At 46.1% G+C, this 19,522-nt stretch overlaps 1 protein-coding gene across 2 annotated transcripts in view; it reads right to left on the bottom strand.

Annotated features, from left to right (window-relative positions):
- Window positions 1–19,522, bottom strand: part of SLC1A2 (solute carrier family 1 member 2) — an 80,341-nt gene that overhangs the window by 14,429 nt on the left and 46,390 nt on the right. For both annotated transcript variants that reach the window (XM_061566623.1, XM_061566624.1), the window contains exons 6-10: window positions 18,494–18,620; window positions 17,388–17,621; window positions 15,618–15,812; window positions 11,743–11,877; window positions 8,986–9,202 (exon numbers count right to left, since the gene is read on the bottom strand). In XM_061566623.1, the coding sequence (XP_061422607.1) occupies window positions 8,986–9,202; window positions 11,743–11,877; window positions 15,618–15,812; window positions 17,388–17,621; window positions 18,494–18,620 (908 nt within the window). The remainder of the gene's footprint in view (window positions 1–8,985; window positions 9,203–11,742; window positions 11,878–15,617; window positions 15,813–17,387; window positions 17,622–18,493; window positions 18,621–19,522) is intronic.

The following is a 19,522-nucleotide window of genomic DNA, read 5'->3' as shown; positions in this document are numbered from 1 at the left end:
GCGCAGAATATCTTCAGTTTGAGAAGGTTATCTTTAATTGTTGTGTCTCGCAAGAAACAAAGCCACCTCTCCCTCCTTGTGGTTGCTTTGGGCCAGATTATAAAACACAAATTTAGGAACTCACTGTATCTCTTCAGAGCCCTTCTTGGCAAAATCCAGAGATCAAGGCACTCACGACAATGCTGCAACAATCTCACCTAAGAGGCATCATCACTTACGATCTATCCACTGATGGATGAAGGCCTCTCCACGCTGACGCTATCCATCATGGTCACGTGATGCCAGCATCTACCGCTCCTGTACATGAGCAGATTTCACCGCTGCATCTCCGTGGCTGGTCATGGTATCCTGAGTGTGTCTCTCCTTTGGCTGCAATGCCATCACCAATCCTTGCCCATTGACCATCAACCCTTATAGCGATGTGTCCTGTCTGGTCACAAGTCTGCTTACTCACAATTAACAATAAAGTTGAGGCCTATCATTGGCATTTGTTCTCACAAGTTTATCTTTTCTCTCCATGCTACTGTGTGTAGTTTTCAGCCCTGAAATCCACGTTCCTTGTGAAGTGCCTGCATTTATGATCAGTATGTTATAGCAAGTAATATGCACTGAACAAAACCACTAAACTAATTACATCAGTACGTTGCTCTTTATGATTTACATTAAACTTTTGCAGAAATTTTCAAAAACTTCTCTCATTGCCTCTCTATTTAATAATAATGATCATGATCCGCCTTAAAATAGTTATCCCAGACAAATTCTGTTGTGTTTCCCAGGAATGTTCGTCCAACAATCAGCAGCAATCTCTTGTGCGTGACTATTCTTAACGTCCCATTGGTTTGCTGCAATGACTCTCATCAGAAAATCTGAGGCGGGTTATATTCTGGCAATTTATGTTATTGCCTCCGAACCAACCGTTTGAAAAAACTAGTTTCACGTTGCTGAGAATCACTTTTTGACGAGGGAGAGTATTGCCTTGCTCGGGTGATCTTCGCTTCTCTGCGGCAGATTTGTGCCAAACAGGCACTGTGTGTGTAAGCGAAAATACAATTGACTTGTGGGACCTCCCTTGCCAGTATCAACATATAAGACTTGACTCCTCTGATTTTAGTATGTTGTTGTTCACTTTGTGTAACGTTAAGTGGCTATTTTACAGATGTTTTGAATAATTTCGAAGTACTTTTTTTAATGAAAGTTTGTACGACTATGACATTCTGCAATGAATCAAATGCCTTTTCAAAGCCTACAAAAGCCTGGGGAATTGGTGCTTGCTATCCATTGTTTTCTTGCTGTAGGTTCTGATTGATAGAATGCATGTGTTCCATGGTAGCAACAACAACAAAAACCCCGCTGTGAAGCCCAATCATGTGAGTGGTTTATCGGCCGGCCTCTAAATTGTCCATAATTCAGTTCTCTGTACTTTTTGTGAATGATTTGAACATTATATATAAATATCACACGTACTTATATGTGTGAAATTCAACGATGCCTATTAAAAAAAAATCATCATTGTACTTCACGTATTTTTATTTTCAAATTCGTGCTGTAACTTATATCAGCATCTACGCACAAGTGTGAGGATTGTGCTGCTCTAAACCTGCCACGTGAAAAGAGTCACGCGTAACGCTGCGGCAGAGGCATGCAAGTGACGTCGCATGATTTATTCCGATATCCTTTAAGGATCCGTCTTACAACGGCTACTAGATTGTGGTCATCAGCCAGTGAGAAGTTACAATTTCATTCCGTTTCGGTTTTGTGTCAAAAAAGTAAAAAATCGTGTCGCTTGATAAATTAATTTGAACTGCAGCTGGGATCACGCCCGGGTATTCTAAAACTAAACTAATTTTTATTTTACAAGATAAGGCCCACTCAGCTATGTAGCTAGTTTTCAGAAGTGAACAGGCCACAAATGATAGCTCAACGAAGTGGCTTATCACGTGGACATTTATAGTATCCAAATAATCTAAACGCAAGTTTTTTAATTAAGGAGGGAAAAACAGGAAGACCCGGAGAAAAACCACACGACCACAGGTAGAACATGCAAACTCTAAATATACAGGCGTCAGGGTCGGGATCGGACCCGGCAAGGTAGTTAACATCTCACCACCATGGCACCCTCGATTAATTCAAACCCCCGGGGTGCTCAGCATCGCCGAGAACTGCCATTCCTAGAGACAAGGTACGTTAAGCTGTAGGTGGAGAAAATGAAGGCATCGTAAGATTTAAGTGTCGGTAAAACTTGATTGAAATCTACAATGCATTAAGGTCCACAAATGGTAAGTATTAAACCATCATGTGTCATTACAAATAACATGTATGCCCTCCAGCGGGTAACGCTGCACTGTATGTCCCTCATTCTAAAGATGTGAACATAACTGATGAAACCTGTTTGGGTAACTTCACATTTGCTGACCGTTTCAAGAATGTATTTAATTGAGGGCAAGATGGGTCTACACTTGTCAATGAACGCCACTGTAAAATATAACTTTGATGACTAATGAAATTCCGCTGCATACTCCAAAGTTTAAGACCGATCAAATGAACACGTGTTGATTGATCAAGTACTATATAATACACACTGCTTCATGTTCGGTTAAGAAATTTATTAATTTTAATATCTAATTCATAATTTATGTGTAAATAAAATGTAATATCGCATTCATCGTTCAGTATCAACGGTGTACGTGAGAAGGTTTCGTGTTAGTTAAATGTTATGTTTTTTTAAAACTAATGGCTCGATTACAACTCCAATGTCACGTGGAATAGCTTTTCTGCGATTTCAGAGCGTACACATGGACCTGCCACGGGACTTTACCCAGATTTAATGTTTGCTGAAGCCAGGGGAACGCGAGACAGTTTTTCTTCACTAACAGCTGGCTTTTGGGACACTGTTCCAGGAGACGGATAGATCAGACGGTGGGGCAGGGGGAAAGGCTTTGTGCTGCATTTAAAATGCAATGCAGGTTTGTCTTTTCACATCATTATTATTATGAGGTGATGTCACAGAGAAGCGTGCGTGGGGTTTAAGGATGCCTCGCTCGTTTCACAGTCAGAGGGCCACGAGTTTCAAACTCCAGGTTGTCAGTCGACAGGGTCGTTACTCCGCCATGGCTGGTAAAAAAAATGGTGCACCGCTACGTGTGGGAAAAGTCAACGGTGATTGTCCTATGAAGTGTACTGGCTCCTGCCACAGCGATGTGGACTGTCCTGCACAGAGACTCAGGGCTGTTGATGGAAATGAGTGCCACCGATGCTAATTTAAACTGGAGCCGGACACTTTGACTTTTGGCTTTGTTTATGAGCTGTTTTGGCTGATTTTAAAGAGCGCAATACATTTTTGTAGAATTTATAAAATACGGATGTAATTTCAGCTGGCACTTGTGAGGATTAATGATGTTTTACCGTTGAGTAAATACGTGTCAATGTGACACATTTAAGTCACAAGGCTTAAACTGCCGTGAGCTATTGCTATAATTCATTTCACGTGATGGGCCAGATACTCACACCAACACGTGCCATTATATAAATGCCATCTCTGGAATTGCGATGGTAAAATAGAATCAAAACTCAAAGTGTCTCCTCGCACAGGCGATAATTGATGGCTCTGAGTCAGTGGTGGGAATTCCATATTTCTATGGAAGAGGCCAGTCACTCCATAGAATGACATCACGTGTTTCACAAAGTGACATTAATTTTATTGCCGACGACGGGACAATGGGTCGCATCAACCCTTGGCTGGGATTGAACTGCCATTCTCCCGACTTTGAGCCAGGTTTTTGTCCACTGTACCACCCAGCCACTTTTATAACTGGCTAATAGGGGTTAATCGCCGGGGTTATGGTTTATGTTTGTCATTAGGATTAGCTGATTCGGGTCAGGACAGTGATTGAGTGTAGTGTTTGGAGTTTCGTATGGAATTAGATTTTGCGGAAAAAGAAAGGTTAAACAGCATTATGATCTATTTAGGGGGAATGCTTCTACGGCAGTTAAGAGAAAGGTTAGGTTAAGTGTTTGAGGTAGGATAAAGGATAGGGTCGTATGAATAAGGATTTAGGTAAACTTCCAAGCTTAGTGTTTGGGGTCAGGTTAAGCATCTGTGTTGATGTTAGAATGCAGGTCAGTTCCTTTCCCTGTGGTATTTCACTTCTTTGTGTTGCACAGCCAACGACCTTTCTGACATCCCGTCTCCTGGAACTGGTGTCAGAGGTCGCACACGGATAGGCTCCTTGCACGCTTGGCTTTAAATTGGGCGCGTGCGGCACAGGAGCGTACAGACCACTTACCTGCACACTTATCTCTGCCATGGGGCACTGGTCATACGGAGGAGTGATATTCAACTTGGTTCTCGTACTGCCAGCGTGCAACGTGGAATTGAGCGAACACCTCAATCAAGTGTCATGATTACGAGTCCGCCGCTCGCGGGAAGAAATGTCACCGGCAAGTTAAAAGATTTGTGCTTCCAAGAACAGCTTTTCAAATTGACCCCCCTCCCCTGCTTATCCATCAACGAACATTGAACAGAGCCCATTGTGCTGGAGCCTTCACAACAGATTGTATTCATTATCCATGATAATTCTAAGTAAATAGATATTTGGCATTGAAGGAAGACATTTTAATTCTATGCTTTTTCGATGTGTCTTAGTGTGATTTGGAAATTGATGTCAGAATAGAAATAATAATAATAACAACAATAATGCCAGCGCATTGTCAATACACTACTGGATGGAAGCTGCCCCATGCCATCTTGGTTATGGGGGTTGTTTGAACATACTTTACGAACGACGCTGTCGTCAGTGCAGACTGGTGAAGGTGGGGGCCCTGCAACTGGTTAAGATATCCCTGAGGACCCGAGTTTGATTCCTGCTCACGGCTAATAAGTGGTGAATATTTTTACCGCTCCTGGGCCTCCCCTAGATCGACTCAGCCATAAATGAGTACCTGATGTAGTGTAAACATCGCCACTAGGGAGACAAAGGTGGCTCGGTGTGGTGCTGGCCACCCACTCCCTCGTGTACCGTGTCAGCCTTCATTGATGATCACGAACATCATTTGGCCCGTTGAGGCTATACGGGGTACCTTTGTCTTTGTGCATTATTATATGTCATACATAGACACATACAAGGTGAATGAAGATCGAGAGGTGATCGTGGCCAATATTGTGAATGCCACTCAAGCCCACCATTGCTTTCTGTTAGACCTCACAGCTGCTGCATAGTCGACACCCAGCCGCCGCGCTACGCTCCCCTTGCGGTCTCGTACCACGTGGCTCTATGTTGATTGTGGTCCTCTGGGTGCCACTCGAGGGTGTTGTAATATAATATTCAATAGCTGTGCTTGGAAGCGCAAGTCCCAGTCTGTGTTGACGCTGCGTTTAACGAGGGGGGAATGTTCAACCGGCACCAGGATTCACGGTTGATCGGCTCAAGCACAGTCCATAGAACAATGATGTCTGCCCCCGTACTCTCCCCTCGTGGCATGCGTTTTAGACCACTCCCTGCCCCTGGGCGCAGGGGCTTCAATAGAATTAACACTGCGTGCTTGCTTTGTAAAGCTTTCCCCTTATTGCCATTGCACGCCATGTAGAATTCACACCATAATATTGTTGGCATTGAAGAGGGTGGGAAGGGTTGCTCAGATAGGTTTCAGAACGGGACAATGCAGAGGCATGTGTACAGACCAAATGAAAGGGTTTCTTTATGAGTCTCGAAATAAATTGGATATGTCGTGATATATGAATCAAAGCAGGTGCATTAGAGATCAGGCTGATTATATTACACATGTAAACAAGATCAGACCTGGCAGCAATTATTGTTGGCAAAGGGCTGAACATTCTGAGGCTGTTGATACAATGTTACGAGCATCGGCATTATGGGTCCGTGCGAGAGATGTGTGACTGCTACTGTTCGTATGACATTGTGAAATACATTTTGACCACCAAAATATATCTTTTTGCAAGGTGGACACCACCTTTGTGATGCCCTGTTTGTTTGTTCGTCAACGGTGGATGTGCTCACAGATAGACTGGTCCCCACCATCGGAATGTGAAAATGTCCACCATTGTCTCAGTCTAATTACTTAGATGAGCATGGCCCAGTGCTTGCGTGACCACGAGGGGATTTTGAGTGTATTATGACACACATGACATTATTACTGTTCACGTATTGTGCAATAAGATGGAAATGTATGCTCCCCCCTTAGAAGTCAGAGGTATTGCTGCCGATTTGAAAGTTTGGCATGAGGTGGTGGGAGCCATAAATCAGCCCTCGGCAAGCATAAATGCTTTTGCTTGGGTACAGGTTGACCTCTGCCACTCCCTTCTTGGTCCTTGTATTTCACGAGTGAGAAAGACGGTGGTTGGGAATGATGGAGAAAATGTCTCTACATTTGGTTACTGATAGGTGCAGCCCAAGCAGTCCTGTGAGGAGGACTGTTTTGGCTTACAGGGGGGGAGAAAGATTTGAGTAAAAAATCCACGTCGGGGGTAAAAATTAATCCATCCAGTGTCGTTGAAACGGAGGCCACTTTGTGGGAAGTCAGTCGTGGCTGTTATATGGATGGGATGGCATCTGCCATGGATGGGAATGTGGGGTTTCCACCACTGGTGGGCTCAGGGCCACCACAGTAGAGGGATGCCACCCCAGGCTCAATTGAACAGGAGACAGTTTGTGTCTTTTTGACAGTATCAAAAATGATGAAAAAATAATAACACAGGAGGTGTTAAGATGTTAAAACACCAAATAGATACCTTTTGCAAGACATCAAGTCCGCATTCACCACACATATTTGTGGCAAAACATGCAAACAAACATGCTCTGATAATATAAACATTGTCCTTGAAACCGATTGGCCTATACCAGAGACACCCTTCTTTTTGGCCTTGTCTCACCAGTGTTAGACCAGAGAACGCCAAAAGGCGAACAGTACAAAGAAAATGCAAGCATGAGAATCGTATAGCCCGGGCCGAGCAGTTATATCTATGGGACCTTTTTGGCAGTATATATTTTTTTTAATGATGAAAAATGGGGTTTTTACCCTTTCTGGGCAAATCACCCACAAAATACACCTTTTGTGTGGGTGTGCATCTGGAACAGCCCCAACCTCCTCGTGGAGTCGGACGGTAACACCTTGGGGGTGTTGTGAACAAGGCCTCGTGGCACACTCACAACCACCACGGAGACAAACGGCTCTGCCCCTTGACGCTGGGAGCACTTCCATCTCAAGTGCTTAATCAAGAACCGTGACATACCCTTGCCAAACTGCAACTTGGCGAATTGCAGCGGGGGGGGGGGGCTGAATCTCTGCCCTCGGGAAGCCTCCAGAAACGACAGGAAATTGTGATCGCTGGCTGCTGCCATTCCTCTGTCAGGAACTGAACTGGTACTGCCTGGATGACTATTGGAGGTCCAGTGGACTAGTTCTGGCTCCTGTCACAATGAGGGCATGGACAGTCCTCGACTCAGAGCAGGAAAGCATGAACCAACGTGGAGTGGCTCATCTTCTGCATTAAAGAATCAAGGGGGGCATGGGAGGTGCGGAAAGTCGTGACTTCAAAAAATTGCAGTCTCGCGTCCCTATCATCTGGAAGTGAGGAATGATGAAGGTGGTTGCATATATCTCAGCTGAGGAGGAACAATCGTGGAGGGATGGATGCAGGCAAGAAAATTGAGTCGGATGCCTTCTATGACCCTACTTTCCCATTGGCTAAAATGGCCCTTTGGGGTAGGATAACCTTAAGGGGCATCTTTAAATCCCGGGTACCACTTGGGAACCAGTGATTAAAATGCAGGGATCGTATCAGTTCTTCCGTAACAGTAGGAGACTGCTAGATGTCTCTGCAGCCTATTAGCTTTTGATTGTTAACACTGGTCCACCATCGGCGCATTCACAAAACTATCTCAGGTGCCGAGTCCAAGCAGGAGTATTCCCTCCACGAGTGGCGGATTGTGAGCCCATATCCTTGGCGTTTGGACCTACATACTGTGGGGCTGATCTGTCCATTGACCACCGGCTTGTCATCTATAAAATCGACCTCCTATTCTTCCACTTTTGGAGCGGGTGTCCACCTTGGATTCCAATCAAACCGACACGAGCCTGACCTCAGCTCGCTGTTGGAAGTTGCTGCTACAAATGACACCTTTGCCCCTCTGCTACTGAAGCCGAGGCAAACGTGGGTGAGGTTGAGGAGTGTGGCTCATGCAGCTGCCATGGCTGTGAGGGGTACAAGGGCCAAACCTCACCCGGAAACCCACGCTGACAGAAGAGGTATTTCAGCTGACTGAGAGAAAGTGGCAAGCCCATTCTCACCATTTTGGAACATTTCGTGGTCGAGAATATATCAGGGGCTTACCGCAGCCTTTGCTCGGAGGGCTTGAGAGCCATGCAGCACTCCACGAATGAGTGATGGGTGCGGGTTACCGAGGAGACTGAAGTTATCTCAGTATCCCACGATCATAAATCAATCCCTTAGTACCATCAGAAAATAGCCTTACTATTCCGAAGGGGAATAATGATGATATTATGTCTGATCCCACAGCCTGACAACATAATGGGGCAAGCTGCGATGGTTGTGGAGCCGCAAAGGTTGGTGGAAGTGGCCAACCCCTGTGAGTGGTCAGCTGATGTGCCATCTGCCGAGGATGTGCAAAGGGCGATACAAAAATCCGAAACGAGGAGAAGTATTGAATGGAGATGATCTCCCAAACACATTGCTGAGGGAGGGTGGTGATTGTGTGCTGGATGCCTTAAACGGCATTGTCTAAGCCAGATATTTCAAAACATTGGGGCCTGTCCAGTGACCTCCTGCTGGAGAACTTTCGACACCTCTCACGGCATCAAAGTGCACCTATCCTGGCACGAGCCCAGAGGTGATGCCACCGCCACCAAAGTGGTGAATGGCAGCTGCTGTTTTTGCTGTTGCTGCCACTGCCCTTGTTGTTATTGTTATTGTGTTTGAGCGATCGGCCTTGGCACAGGCCGAGCCGTTACCTTGGAGTCCTCGGCGACGACGGAGTTGAGGGCGATGACCTCGCTGGCGCCGGGCTGGTGGTTGCGGCCGTCCTCGTAGAGCGAGGCGCGGTGGGTCAGGTCGGAGTCCTCGTGAGCGCGCGCATCGAGGGCGTCCAGCTCGGCACGCGACAGGTGGTACACGATGCCCGCGCCGAACGAGTCGCCCACCACGTTCACCGACGTCCGCATGCGATCCCTGGGGAGTTGGGCACCAAAGGTAGAGTTAAAGATTCCCGCACGCAGGTAGCCTACGCGGGTGCACTGGGGCAAGTGCCGCTGGCGAGAACCTGTGAAGACCTGCACGCGCGGAGCACGGAGTGAGTGGTATGTGCCAACACCATGCCTGGCCGCCTTTGTCTCCCCAGCGCTGATGTTTACACACCCCAATAGGTAATGATGTGAGGCTGAAGTTGACTTAGGAGACGCCCAGCACCAGCACAGATATTTCTCACTTATTTTGGCCGAGAACCAGAATTGAACTCGGGCAATCGGATTCGTAGCGCAGTGAGATAACCACCACACTAATGCTCACTACCCACTAGGTAGGTAGAAAGACAAATATCCTCTGCATAGCCTATAATGGATGTTGGGCAATGCTATTAGTGAGCATCTACGAAGGTCGGCAAGGTACACGAGGGGGTGGGTGGCCAACACCAAATATTTGACACTCATGTTGACCGAGTGGCAATCGAACTTAGGTAACCGGGTTAACAGCATGGTTCTTTAACCACTGCATCACCACTAGGCAGATAGTCACACACATATTAATAAAGGGGGGGACAAGCAGTGAGTTATATAGCTCTGTTAGTTACAATGCGGGGCGCAGACAAATTAACATTCACAATAATACGTGGTACGATATTTGCCTAAAAAAAAATATTCTGCACAATTATGGAGGGTCATGCGTATCCAGAATAAACAGACAACAATGCATCAGAGAGTGAAGAATTTTCTAATCCAGAAAAGCCATCCCGCAGCTGTTCCAAACGTTGTAAAAAATAAAGAGAGGCCGAATTCATGACTTCCAGCACAAGTTCGGATTTCTATGGCGTCAAAGCCCCACCGCCATCTCACGACGCCGTACAGAACGAGCGGGCGTGTTTATATCAGGAGCCAATCGACCGGAGGCAGTGGTAAAATGGAAGATCTTGAACCTGGGGTAGCGGGCGGGTGAACATGTGACTAGATGTAAGTATCTTTGCCCATGGTACAACAGAACAGAACAGACCACACACACACACATACAGAGACCAGTGCCGGATTAAGCTAGTGCGGGGCCTATAGTATACATTATAAAGGGGCCCTAAATATATATTTTTTTAAACCACGTAAATATTAAAACACGCAATTTTTTAGTTGCATAGCAAGTAATTGTGTTTTTTCATTTGCTATACAGCCGGAAAATACGACAAATCACTAACCTTTAACACCCAGCCATTCATAAAAGTTTAAGGTGGTATAGTACTTTAGTAATAGAGCAAGTTCAGAATCACTGAACCGGAATTGATAGCTTGAAAGCATTTAGCGCGGGGCCCTTGAAAGTGCGCGGCCCGTAGCATGTGTAGCTACTTTTGCTACTAGGATAATCCGTCACTGACAAAGACACATATCCCCCCATATAGCCTTAACTGACTGTCGGGGCAAGTGCTGTTAGCGAGCACCTATGAAGGCCGGAACGGTACATTAAAGGGTGGGTGGCCAAGCACCACGCCGGACCGCCTTTGTGTTCCAAGTGGTGATGTTTACACACTGCACCAGGTACTCATTTGAGGCTGACGACCTAGAGGAGGCCTCGGACCGATTCAAATAAACGTCGCTGGTGTTGGCCGGGAGCGAAAATCAAACTCGGGTCACTGGGTTCGTAGCACAGCGCGCTAACCACTACACTACCGCTCCCCACCACCACACACACACGGACGCACAGACCGCACACACACAGACGCATGAGGACACAAAAAGTCCACAACAATAATTGCCGGCACCACACTCGTATGCAAAACTCTGCGTAGTAAACAATCCAAAATGATGCTCTGACCGGCGATGGCTAGATGCTCGATGCAGCGCTCCCGTATGATCCCACACGAGTGAGTTCGGCAGCTGTACGATACGGGAGCGTTGATCGATGTCAGATGGGAAACGTTTGGAAGGTGAGATTAAAACCTTTTCAAACCAGTAATTAATAATGGTAGACATTTATATTGTTCATATTAAAACAATAATCTGAATAAACATCTATACTTGACAAAATACCTTTTCTTCCCATTTGACCGCCTACCCCCATCTTTATCTGACCATGGGTCAACAGCACAGCTGGCTGAGGAGGAAGGGAGTTGACAAAGGCTTGTTGCGAATGTTCCGAGTCCTTGCAAACTTCTTCTTCTTTCATACGGCTAATGTAGCTGCAGAGCAACAACTACAATTTCACATTTAGATGGTCAAGCCAGATAACCGCGTCAGGGGCAGCGGAGTGGATCGCTGTGATGTCTCCTTCGTATTTGTGGATCAGACATTGCGTCGTTATATGTTGTACGGTCTGTACTTGATGACCACAGTCGCAGACGACTGGAGAGTTTCTCATTTTCCATTTTTCGCATCAGGTATCCGCATCTGCCATGGTTTGTAAAGTGGCTGCCGTTTAGGGTGGGCCATGAGCAGCTTCGTGGAAAATCAAACCCATGGATCGTCCGAGTTGGGATGCATCGCTGTGATGTTGCAGTGTGGGGGAGAGGAACTCACAGCAGCCAGTCCACAGCCACCAGCAGGCTGATGTCGGAGGTGGGGAGACCCACGGCGGTCAGGATGAGCAGCATTGTGACCAGACCCGCGCTGGGGATGCTGGCGGCTCCCACGCTTGCGAGCGTGGCAGTCAGACTGTTGTGGAGGACAGGGAAAAGAATGAACTTCACTCCCATTCCAAGCACGATGAAGCAAAGGGAATAAAAAAAGCAAAGAGCCTCACATGCTCACGGTTGCTGGCAATGAGCCACTGATAGGATATAATTCCACCGTCAGTAGAAATACATTAACAAAAGGAACAAATGAAGTGAATTTTGAAATTAAGTGATTTGAGTTTACACTTAGAAATGTTTACCAATAAACATCTCCTTTGCCAAAATGTTTAGCCGATATTACACAAAGCTTTGGAGCATCTATGTCAGAGGTCAAAGGTTAGAAGTTAAAGGGCATCAATATTTTCCGAATTCCTCCGCAGCAATTAAGAATCCCCCCCATTCAACGGTAAAAACAGCATGCAACACAAAAACAGCTGCCACGACTGGGAGCCGTGATGCCAGAGGACACGGTGGTAGCCAATAGCTTGGCAGCACAGGAAATGAGGCGGGCGAAGGTGTGGTTTCACGTCAAACAGGACCAGAGCCCCAGGAGATACAATTGGCCGAAGCTGAATATGAAGATTTGTAACGTTGCTTCATTCCTGCAGCCCGAAGGCTATCAGGGACAAGTAGCAGACCTGCAAATACCTATTTTCCATTGGCATATCTGAGCCAAGCCAGTGTGCGAGGCGCTCGTGGTAATGGGCGAGTTTTCCCACTGGCTATTTAAACATGCTGAACTGGAACCAAAACGGTGACACGCTGGCCTCACAGGAAGTCAACTGAATCTGGCTCAGGGGCCAAGCAGGGCCGAAGGCGAGGCTAATGATGCATTCATCGCATGTGACGTCAGTCGGTATACCGTGAGCGCAGCGTCACCCCGTCATCTACATGCACTGGAAGGTTATGTGAAGTCCATACACTGTGACAAGACAAATGTTCCCTGTATAGTCTTAAAAGACTGTTAGTGAGTAGCACCTATTACGGCTGCCACGGCGCACGAGGGGGTGGATGGTCAGCACTACGCCCGGTCGCCTTTGTCTCCTTATTGGCGATGTTTATACACCGCACCTGGACCTCATTTGAGGCTGAGTCGACCTAGGGGAGGCCCTGGACCAGTTCACATACTCGTCACTGGTGTTGGCCATGAATGGGAATCAAACTCGGGACGCCGGTTTTGTAGCGCAGCGCGCTAACCGCTACACTACCGCTCCCCAAAATACACTGTGAGGACTCGGCGTCACCTAGGGGCGTCATCTACGTGCGTCTCCGCTCCTTTATTACGGACGACATTAGCAGCACGGCTCGACTCCTGCAGTGGAAAAAAAATATTTAAATTGAACTGCATTTTACCACTATGAGATCTCTTTTACCAGTGGCAAAATATAATAGTAGGTTTTTACCCTTTTAACTGGTACAAAACTGACACCTTTATTCAAGGCATCATGTTTGCAATGACCACAACACAAGTAGTCAAAAAAGCAAACAAAAAGAAGCAACTCTGATAAGGATGATAATATGCACTGTCCTTGAAGTTGATTGGCCCACACCCGAGACGGCTTTCTTTAGAGCCTAGTCCCCATTGGTGTAGGGCCAGATGACACCAGAAGGCGTACAACTCAAACACAGTGCAATATCAGAGTATTGAGAGCTCGGGGTAAGCATTTACACTATGAGATCTCTTTTACCAGTGGCAAAATATAATAGTAGGTTTTTACCCTTTTAACTGGTACAAAACTGACACCTTTATTCAAGGCATCATGTTTGCAATGACCACAACACAAGTAGTCAAAAAAGCAAACAAAAAGAAGCAACTCTGATAAGGATGATAATATGCACTGTCCTTGAAGTTGATTGGCCCACACCCGAGACGGCTTTCTTTAGAGCCTAGTCCCCATTGGTGTAGGGCCAGATGACACCAGAAGGCGTACAACTCAAACACAGTGCAATATCAGAGTATTGAGAGCTCGGGGTAAGCATTTACACTATGAGATCTCTTTTACCAGTGGCAAAATTTAATAGTAGGTTTTTACCCTTTTAACTGGTACAAAACTGACACCTTTATTCAAGGCATCATGTTTGCAATGACCACAACACAAGTAGTCAAAAAAGCAAACAAAAAGAAGCAACTCTGATAAGGATGATAATATGCACTGTCCTTGAAGTTGATTGGCCCACACCCGAGACGGCTTTCTTTAGAGCCTAGTCCCCATTGGTGTAGGGCCAGATGACACCAGAAGGCGTACAACTCAAACACAGTGCAATATCAGAGTATTGAGAGCTCGGGGTAAGCATTTACACTATGAGATCTCTTTTACCAGTGGCAAAATATAATAGTAGGTTTTTACCCTTTTAACTGGTACAAAACTGACACCTTTATTCAAGGCATCATGTTTGCAATGACCACAACACAAGTAGTCAAAAAAGCAAACAAAAAGAAGCAACTCTGATAAGGATGATAATATGCACTGTCCTTGAAGTTGATTGGCCCACACCCGAGACGGCTTTCTTTAGAGCCTAGTCCCCATTGGTGTAGGGCCAGATGACACCAGAAGGCGTACAACTCAAACACAGTGCAATATCAGAGTATTGAGAGCTCGGGGTAAGCATTTACACTATGAGATCTCTTTTACCAGTGGCAAAATATAATAGTAGGTTTTTACCCTTTTAACTGGTACAAAACTGACACCTTTATTCAAGGCATCATGTTTGCAATGACCACAACACAAGTAGTCAAAAAAGCAAACAAAAAGAAGCAACTCTGATAAGGATGATAATATGCACTGTCCTTGAAGTTGATTGGCCCACACCCGAGACGTCTCGGGTGTGGGCCAATCAACTTCAAGGACAGTGCATATTATCATCCTTATCAGAGTTGCTTCTTTTTGTTTGCTTTTTTGACTACTTGTGTTGTGGTCATTGCAAACATGTGTGGGCCAATCAACTTCAAGGACAGTGCATATTATCATCCTTATCAGAGTTGCTTCTTTTTGTTTGCTTTTTTGACTACTTGTGTTGTGGTCATTGCAAACATGATGCCTTGAATAAAGGTGTCAGTTTTGTACCAGTTAAAAGGGTAAAAACCTACTATTATATTTTGCCACTGGTAAAAGAGATCTCATAGTGTAAATGCTTACCCCGAGCTCTCAATACTCTGATATTGCACTGTGTTTGAGTTGTACGCCTTCTGGTGTCATCTGGCCCTACACCAATGGGGACTAGGCTCTAAAGAAAGCCGTCTCGGGTGTGGGCCAATCAACTTCAAGGACAGTGCATATTATCATCCTTATCAGAGTTGCTTCTTTTTGTTTGCTTTTTTGACTACTTGTGTTGTGGTCATTGCAAACATGATGCCTTGAATAAAGGTGTCAGTTTTGTACCAGTTAAAAGGGTAAAAACCTACTATTGCATTTTACCAGTTAAGACCCACTGAGCTCTATAGCTCTTTTTCAGAAGGACCTAAGCACAAATTATAGCCCAATGAGGCGGCTTATCACGTCGCAGACATTTATAGCAGCCAAACAGTCTAAACGCACATTGTTTTTAAATGTAGAGAGAAAAACCGGGGAACCCGGAGAAAAATCCACGTGACCACGCGGAGAGAGTACACGCAAACTCAAAACACACAGGCATCGCCAGGGTCGGGGTCGAGCTCGCAACCTCCTGCATACCAGGCGAGGTAGTTAACATCTCTCCACCGTGGCACCTCCGAACCCGGCTGGCCCGGAGTGGCTCGGTTATGCAGCGGGAAAGGTGAAGCAATCGTGCGAACCGCCTCACCTCACGGTGACGATTTGCCCACCGTCGAGCACCACGCCATTCATCTGCGCGATAAAGATGGCCGCCACGGCCTCGTAGAGGGCGGTGCCGTCCATGTTGATGGTGGCTCCCACGGGCAGCACGAAGCGAGTGATCCGCTTGTCGATTCCCAGGTTCTCCTCGAGGCAGCGGAACGTGACGGGCAGCGTGCCGGCACTGCACACGGCGGCGGCGGGGATTCCACCGACGAGAACGGCGCCACGGTTACACGCCATCGCCCGTCGCCGTCGTCACGGCAACAACTCAATGCATTCGTCAATCACACTGCTCTTAAGGGAAAACGCGCATAACAATAGGTGACTTTTTGCTCTCACAATGCCTCGTCTTCATGAGCTATTGTTATTTGTGCTCATGCACTCTAGAAGATGCAGTGTCGTGCAAAAAAACACATTTAGTTTTTATGAATAGGGATAACACCTTCAATGGGTTTGCTCACATTACCTGCATTTTGAGGTATCTGCTGTCGTGGGAAATCTGTAAGTCATCCTGGACATTAAGAGTCGCAGTTTTTGTCGGCTGTGTAATAGTAGATCGCTCAAGTCTACAAAGGAGCGTGACATATTCTTCTTTTAATGATATGTGGTGGGTTTTCGTACCTCAGAGGCGTCAACCCTCTACACCACCACAGCCATAATTAGTGTAGCGTCACGCCGGCCATATTGTCAAGGCCTCCATAAATATTGTGAAATCATCATCTTATTGCTACAATTGGTAGAATATTTGCTATATGTTGTGAATTGCATCATCATGGTCATCACCACGATTATCAATTATGATGATCATCATCTTTGTCCAACATTTCATTGTCATTGTAACCTTTAACATGTTGTCACCATTGCCATCATAGCATCATGTTTGTCAATTACAATCGCAATCACCTCAAACCACCAATTTGCCCTTGTCCAATTACATCATCCTCACATCCGCATTATCATCATCATCATCACCATCTTTGTAAACATTAATCATCATTTATGAGGATGATTGACAAGGTTATCAACTGTACAACGAATATCCTGGGACAAATAGTATGAGTCAGTACCTATACAGGCCAGCATGTCACACAAGTAGATTGGTGTCTCCAGCACCAAGCCTGTGTTCACACACCCCACCGGGTATTCGTTTAAGGCTGAGTTAACCTAGAGGAGGCACAGTGCATGTTCATACACTACTTGCCACTGATGTGGATGTTTGGAGATAAAAACCCAGGTCATCGTGATTGTAGTGCACTAAACAAACCACTACACAGCTCCGCATGACAATCATATCACAAGCAACACTATCCCCACAACTCAGCTTGACAATCATCACTTCACAATCACATCCACCACGATCACCAGGACTATCAAACGAACAAAGATCCCTCAGTATAGCCTGAACAGACTCTTATGGCAAGTACTGTTAGCGAGTATCTGTGAAGGCCGGCACGGTACATAAGGGTGGTCAGCGCCACACCCGACTGCCTTTGTCTCCCCAGTGGTGATCTTTACACACTGCACCAAGTACTCATTTGAGGCTGAGTCGACCTAGAGGAGGCCCAGGTATGGGTCAGATGATCGTCGCTGGTGTTGGCCCTGACCGGGACTCTAACTCGGGCCACCAGTTTGTAGCGCAGTGCGCTAACCGCTACCACTACCGCTCCCCACCACCACTATCACCATCACCACCATCAATCATCACCACCACGAGCACGATCGTCATCGTCGCTGCAGACGCCGCTGCTCGAGAGACCTGGAGGCCGTGCCCAGAGCCGTGATCCAGGCCTGGAAGATCCCGACGAAGAACTTGTAGGGGTTCTTGCGCGTGATGCTGAAGTAGATGAGCGGCAGGATCATGGCTCCGTGGATGATGAGGCCCACGATAACCGTGATCATGTACATGCCCAGCTGCCGCGCCACCACCTCCAGGTCCTTGATGTCCGAGATCTTTCCGCAGATGAGCGACGCGATGCCAAAGGGAGAGTACCTGTGATCCGGCGAAGTCGCAAAACGATGGTGGTGGCGGCACATAATAATAACTTAGTACATTTAGTATTCGAATAATCATACATTACGATGAAAAATTAATAGGCTTTATCTTTTCTGGCAATAATACAGGCGGTGTTAAGATGTTAAAATGCTAAATAGATGCCTATCGCAAGGCATCAAGTCTGCATTAACCACACATGCTTGTGGTGAAACATGCAAAAAAAACACGCTTTGATGATAATGTACGCATTGTCTTTGAAACTGATTGGCCTACACCAGAGACAGCAGCCTTCTTTATGGGCTTGCCTTTGTACCAGTGTGAGACCAGACAACACCAAAAAGAGAACAGCACAAAGGCATTCCAAATATAAAAGCATCAATAGCTCAGATTGAGCGGTTGTATCTAGATTATAGTAAATTTATTTCTAGAGGATAATTCTTTTTTTCATCATTTTGTGCATGCATGTATGTCCGCACACTTGTGTGTGTGCGCACACATAGGCGTGTACGCTCACTGGCAAAAATGTTCTCATAGATATAATGAATTATATTTACAAAACGTCTTTTTACAAGATACTCAACGCGCTGCCCATCACAATACATTGCCAAATTGAATGTTGGCTAAGGGGAAGGAATAGCTAAGAAGTATGGGAGCTCACTGAGAAAACCGAAAGCAAGAGAGAATCGATGCGTCTTGAGGCGGGGTTGTACGCTGAACTTCTTTCGCACTGATGGTAAGAAAAAAGGCCGCCGCTGGGAGGATGACCGGAGTTTGCGTGATGGTTTACTCTCCTTGACGAGATCAGCGAGGTATTGTGGTCCACGTTGGGCCAACGTTGGCCATGTTCGATGGTTAAAGTGTTCACTCACCACATGATCATGATGACGAGGCGCATGATGATTTCGTTGAGGATGCTGAAGAACTCGACCATGAGTTTCGCCTGATCTCCCATCTTCCCCATGATGATGCCAAACGCAATGAAGAAGCCAATGAGACCTGCATGTCACGTAGAGTGTAGGACGTGGTTGCTTACCTTGCGTCTTTATATATAAGATCAAGTATATATATGTCTGTATATTGAACTTCTTTCACACCGTACATCACCAACCGTGCTAATCGGAGGTGCGGGGGTGAGCACGACCAAAGTAAAGGGCTATCCTTGCTCAAGTGAGCAGTGGGCATCAGCCAATAGGGGAAATTCAACATTGATGGGGTGGGCTCTTGTCTGGCTCCATAAAAGACTGGGAAGATGATGGACTCAGTTGACCCCCAGCTCCACCTATACCACTCCATCCGCATCGCAAGAACATTTACGGTTACATCAGATGGCCATTCGAAGGTTCTCTAAACCTCAGTGCTATTTTAAAACGAGGTACATTAAAATTGCATGCAAGCTAATATTATCACGATGCATTGTAACGCGGGAATAAATCGTTGACGCAATGAAGTACAAATTGACATTTTACAAATGTGGTTTAGTTTTACATAAGTTATAAAGCAATGCTCTTTAGTCTCAATGGCCTTTTCCCACTTTGTTCTCATTGTAATATTTCATTTTAATCTCTAATTACATTGAGCAGAATTTATCAGTGGTTTGACAAAAGAGCTGTACGTGCATACATGGTTACACATACACGTGTACATACAGCAACTGACGTTTCTTCAGGGTGTTTAATGCAATCGTTTTTTGCACGTCGCTCACTATTCAACGAGCTTACGTGTCGCCCAGTCACTTCGATGAGTGTTTGCCATCACAGCCGCGCGTCTCCCTGTGAGCGGCCAGCAGGTCAGCGCTGACATCATTACCCCCTGCCACGGTGCGTGGGCGCATAATTGACTACAATTTTCCTGAATTGTGCTCGGCATCATTTAGCTAGCGGCTCGCGAGCTGACGTGAG

The sequence above is a fragment of the Lethenteron reissneri genome, chromosome 37 (assembly GCF_015708825.2).
Source record: "Lethenteron reissneri isolate LAM-NWPU_2019-01 chromosome 37, ASM1570882v1, whole genome shotgun sequence".
NCBI lineage: Eukaryota > Metazoa > Chordata > Hyperoartia > Petromyzontiformes > Petromyzontidae > Lethenteron > Lethenteron reissneri.
Note: the sequence above shows the minus strand (reverse complement) of the source record. Positions and strands in the feature narration are given on the sequence as shown.